Source organism: Myotis davidii, unplaced genomic scaffold (genome assembly GCF_000327345.1).
Source record: "Myotis davidii unplaced genomic scaffold, ASM32734v1 scaffold58, whole genome shotgun sequence".
Taxonomy (NCBI): Eukaryota; Metazoa; Chordata; class Mammalia; order Chiroptera; family Vespertilionidae; genus Myotis; species Myotis davidii.
This window is the reverse complement of record NW_006289754.1, coordinates 25,109-29,148: the sequence shown is the minus strand read 5'-3', so window position 1 is coordinate 29,148 and position 4,040 is coordinate 25,109. Positions and strand designations below refer to the sequence as shown.

The window sequence follows — 4,040 nt, the reverse complement described above, 5'->3', positions numbered from 1 at the left end:
ATCATTTTTATCCTCACAAAGAGCAGCCTCCATGAACCCATGTACCTCTTCCTCAGCATGCTGGCCGGAGCAGACATTGTCCTCTCCACGTGCACAGTGCCTCAGGACTTGGCCATCTTCTGGTTCCATGCTCAGGAGATCTCCCTGGATCGCTGCATCGCTCAACTCTTCTTCATCCACTGCACTTACATCTCTGAGTCAGGGATCCTGCTGGTGATGGCATTTGACCGCTACATTGCCATATGCTACCCACTGAGATACACCACCATTCTTACCCATGTGCTGATTGGGAAAATTGGTCTAACTATCTTTCTGAGAAGTTACTGTACAGTGTTCCCCATGATATTTCTTCTGAAAAGACTGACTTTTTGCAAAACTAACATTCTTCAACACACTGGTTGCGAGCACATGGGGTTGGCCAAGTATTCCTGTGATGACATACGAATAAACATTTGGTATGGATTTTTCGTCCTCATGTCAACAGTGATTTTAGATGTTATACTAATTTGTGTTTCATATATGCTTATTCTCCATGCTGTCTTCCACATCCCTAACCAACAGGCTCGTCACAAAGCTCTCAACACTTGTGGTTCCCATGTGTGTGTCATTATCCTTTTTTATGGTCCTGGGATCTTCTCAGCCCTCACTCACCGCTTTGGACACCTCATTTCACCCCACATTAATGTACTTCTTGCCAGTGTATGCATTCTGATACCTCCTATGCTAAATCCCATCATTTATGGGATCAAGACCAAACAGATCAGAGACCAAATTACTTACGTCTTACTTTCCAAAACAATATGACTTTGGGAAAAGGAAACAAGCTACTGTTTTCTCAACATTTTTAGCTGTACATAAGGTGAGCTTTAGAAGCCCTAGTAGGTGGAGAACAGTTGCTTTTTAAAGTCTCTGATAAATAATAGAGATGAATTTCTTTGTGCCTCGGTGAGTTTTCTCACTCAGAGTCTGAGAAATATACCAGTTACCTTTTTTATTCATTTCTTGTCTATACTCTACAGAGGTCTTTGAAAAGAGTTACATTATGGGTAATAGCTAGACTATTCTTTCCTGGTTTGATTTAGACATGATGTGGTAAAGAGATTGGGTGAGAAGTGAGGGAAGCAGGCAAAAACCTCTGCCATCCACATTCCCCTGTACTTAGTTCTCTGCCCTCCTCCTCCCCCTTTCCCCTGTCTCCCTCTTATCTTTCTTTTCCTCCTCCCTCTCTTCCTCTCCTTCCTCTTCCTATTCTACTTCTCCTTCTTTCTCTCTCTCCATCACAGTAAAAGACCTTGAAAGAGTTGTCTATACATTCACGACTCAATGTCCTTCTCTATTTTTCTTCCTCTCACCCCAGTCAGACAGTTTTCCTATGCCATGACACTGCATGTCACAGTATCCTCCACAATGCTGAATCCAGTGGTTAATACTGTCTACATCATACATGACACTTCAGCACCATCTGACACAGGGAAACATTCTCTCATTCTAGAAATTCACCACTCCTTTCAGCTTAGAGAGTGTATTACAAAAAAAAAAAAGTGTAAAATCTCCATTTTTTTAAGTCAAGATATTTATTGCTAATACTTTATGACAGGTTACTGTTTATTTTCTGTAAAGTGTGTGTAGGTAAGTAAATTGTTTCAATTGAACTACAGTTCACATGCTCTTCTAGAATAAGCCCCTCCACTGAATCCATGCAAGGGTATGCCATTTATAATTTAGACAGGCATACTCTTTTAAAAAACATTTCTCTTTCTTTGACTGGCTTATTTCACTTAGCATAATGTTCTCCAGGCCCATCCATGCTATGACAAAAGGGGATTGTTTTCCTTTTTACAGCAGAGTAGTATTCCATTGTGTAAATGTACCATGGCTCTTTTATCCGCTCATCTACGGATGGACACGGGTTGCTTCCACATCTTGGCTATTGTAAAAAAAACACTGTAATGAACATAGGGGTACATATATTCTTTCACATTAGTGTTTCATTTTTCTTCAGATAAATTTCCAGAAGAGGAATCACTAGATCATAAGGTAGTTTTATTTTTACTTTTGTTTTAACTACCAAGCAAAATAGAGGTAAATAGAAAGAAAGGAAGAAGACCGCTCTGGGTGGAGGGCAGTTAGGGAAGGGGGACAGATTACTCATGTCTTGCTTTCCAAAAAAATATGATTAAGCAACAAAGAAAAAAAGAGAGAACTGATGTACATAGATAACAGTGTGGTGATTGTGGAGGTGGAGGGGGATTGGTGGAGGTCAAAGAGGTCATATAGGGAGGTAAACAGTGATGGAGAAAATATTAAATTAAAAATAAATAAAATCATTTTTAAAAAGCCTTTTCACATGTAAATGTGATTATTTTAGTTCATTACCCAGTTGAAAGTAGGCTCAGCATTCTATGTATGTTACTTCCCTAGTGTCTATTATGTTGCTGAAAAACTAGGCACTAAATCAACATGCTTCAAATACACTTCCTTGTAAACTAGAAAACTATGAAATTATCACTTTAAAATAATTAGAGAAAATGAAACTTATAAATAAGTAACATTTATTACTTCTGTTAGTGTGACTTGCCTTTTTCCTTTGTTTTGTAATTACATTTTTACATATCTGAAACTATTTTTCACATAGCTTACATACATATTCTATGTGAATTCTATATATTTTTACATACATGAAACTACTTTTTTCCAGAGATTTATAATATAAATATTTTAACATAATTTTTCTAGCCTCACCTGAGGATATGTTTGTTGCATTTTAGAGAGAGGAAGCTAGAAAGAGAAACACCCATGTGAGAAAGAAACATGGATCAGTTGCCTCCCGTATGAGCCATGACCAGGGGGATTGAACTGGCAACCTAAGTATCTGCCCTGGCTGAGAATCAAACCCAAAACCTTTTTTAAAACATAATTTAACTGGCAATAAAATATACAAGTTTATAGAAGACCCATAATTTACCTAGCCATTTCATTATTATTAACATGCACTCTATTTCAACTTTTTCAGTTGTTCAAGAACATAATGTTTATTAAAACACTTCCTCATTTTGCCTGTTTACCATATTTACACCTCATGTGGCTACAAATCTAAGACTAAGATTGCAAGGTCATAGGATAAGCATATTTGGTTATGGGAGCAGGGCAGTGTCCTCAACATTTATTTTTAATTTTCAAAATGGATACAGCAATAATGGTTACAGCACAACATTCATTAAAACATTTCCTCATTTTTCCTGTTTATTAATCTTTGTTATATATGAGTCCTTAGAAATTATGTAATCAAATTATTAATCTTTTTTGTTTCCTTTGTGTTCTTCACAAGTGCTTTAAAATCAAACATGAATTATATTATTTTAAATTTTAGTTTGTATTTAATTTATCATTTGAATAAGTTCAAAAGTATCTATTGCTATAAAAAGACAACATAACAAAGAGGCATTGTAATTACCACTAATCTTACCCATTTAGCTAAATAGTTCATAATTCTAAAATGTTTTGTGATTTAAGCAAATTTTCACTTATTATAAACTATAGGCCCAGTGTTCAAAAATTTGTGCACTCGGGGGGATGGGGGAGTCCCTCAGCCCGGCCTGTGCCCTCTCGCAGCCTGGGACCCATCGGGAGATAACAACCTGCTGGCTTAGGCCTGCTCCCGGGTGGCCGAGGGCAGGCCCAATCCCTAGGTGCAGCCCCTGGTCGGGCTCAGAGCAAGGCTGATTGGGGAGTTGGGGCGCCGCCCCTGTCATGCACAGAGCAGGGCGGATCGGGAGGTTTCGATGCCACTCTCAGTCACGCTCAGGGTAGGGCCGAGTGGGGGGTTGGGGCACCTCCCCCTGTCACACTCCAGGCAGGGTCGATGGGGAGGTTGTGGCGCCACCCCCTGTCACACACAGAGCAGGGCCAATCAGGGTTGTTGGGGAGCTCTCCCTTGTCACTCACAGAGCTGGGCTGATAGGGGAGTTGGGGCACCGCCCCCTGTCACACAGAGAGCAGGGCGGATCAGGGGGTTGGGGCGGCACCCTCTATCCCCCACA

General features: G+C 39.8%; 1 protein-coding gene across 1 annotated transcript; it reads left to right on the top strand.

Moving 5' to 3' along the window:
- Positions 1-6: 6 nt before the first annotated feature.
- Positions 7-804, top strand: LOC102763011 (olfactory receptor 52B4; the record flags this gene model as incomplete). The annotated part of the gene is made up of 1 exon (XM_006762354.1): positions 7-804. A coding segment is annotated over one exon (798 nt), but the record flags the coding sequence as incomplete, so codon positions are not given.
- Positions 805-4,040: the final 3,236 nt, after the last annotated feature.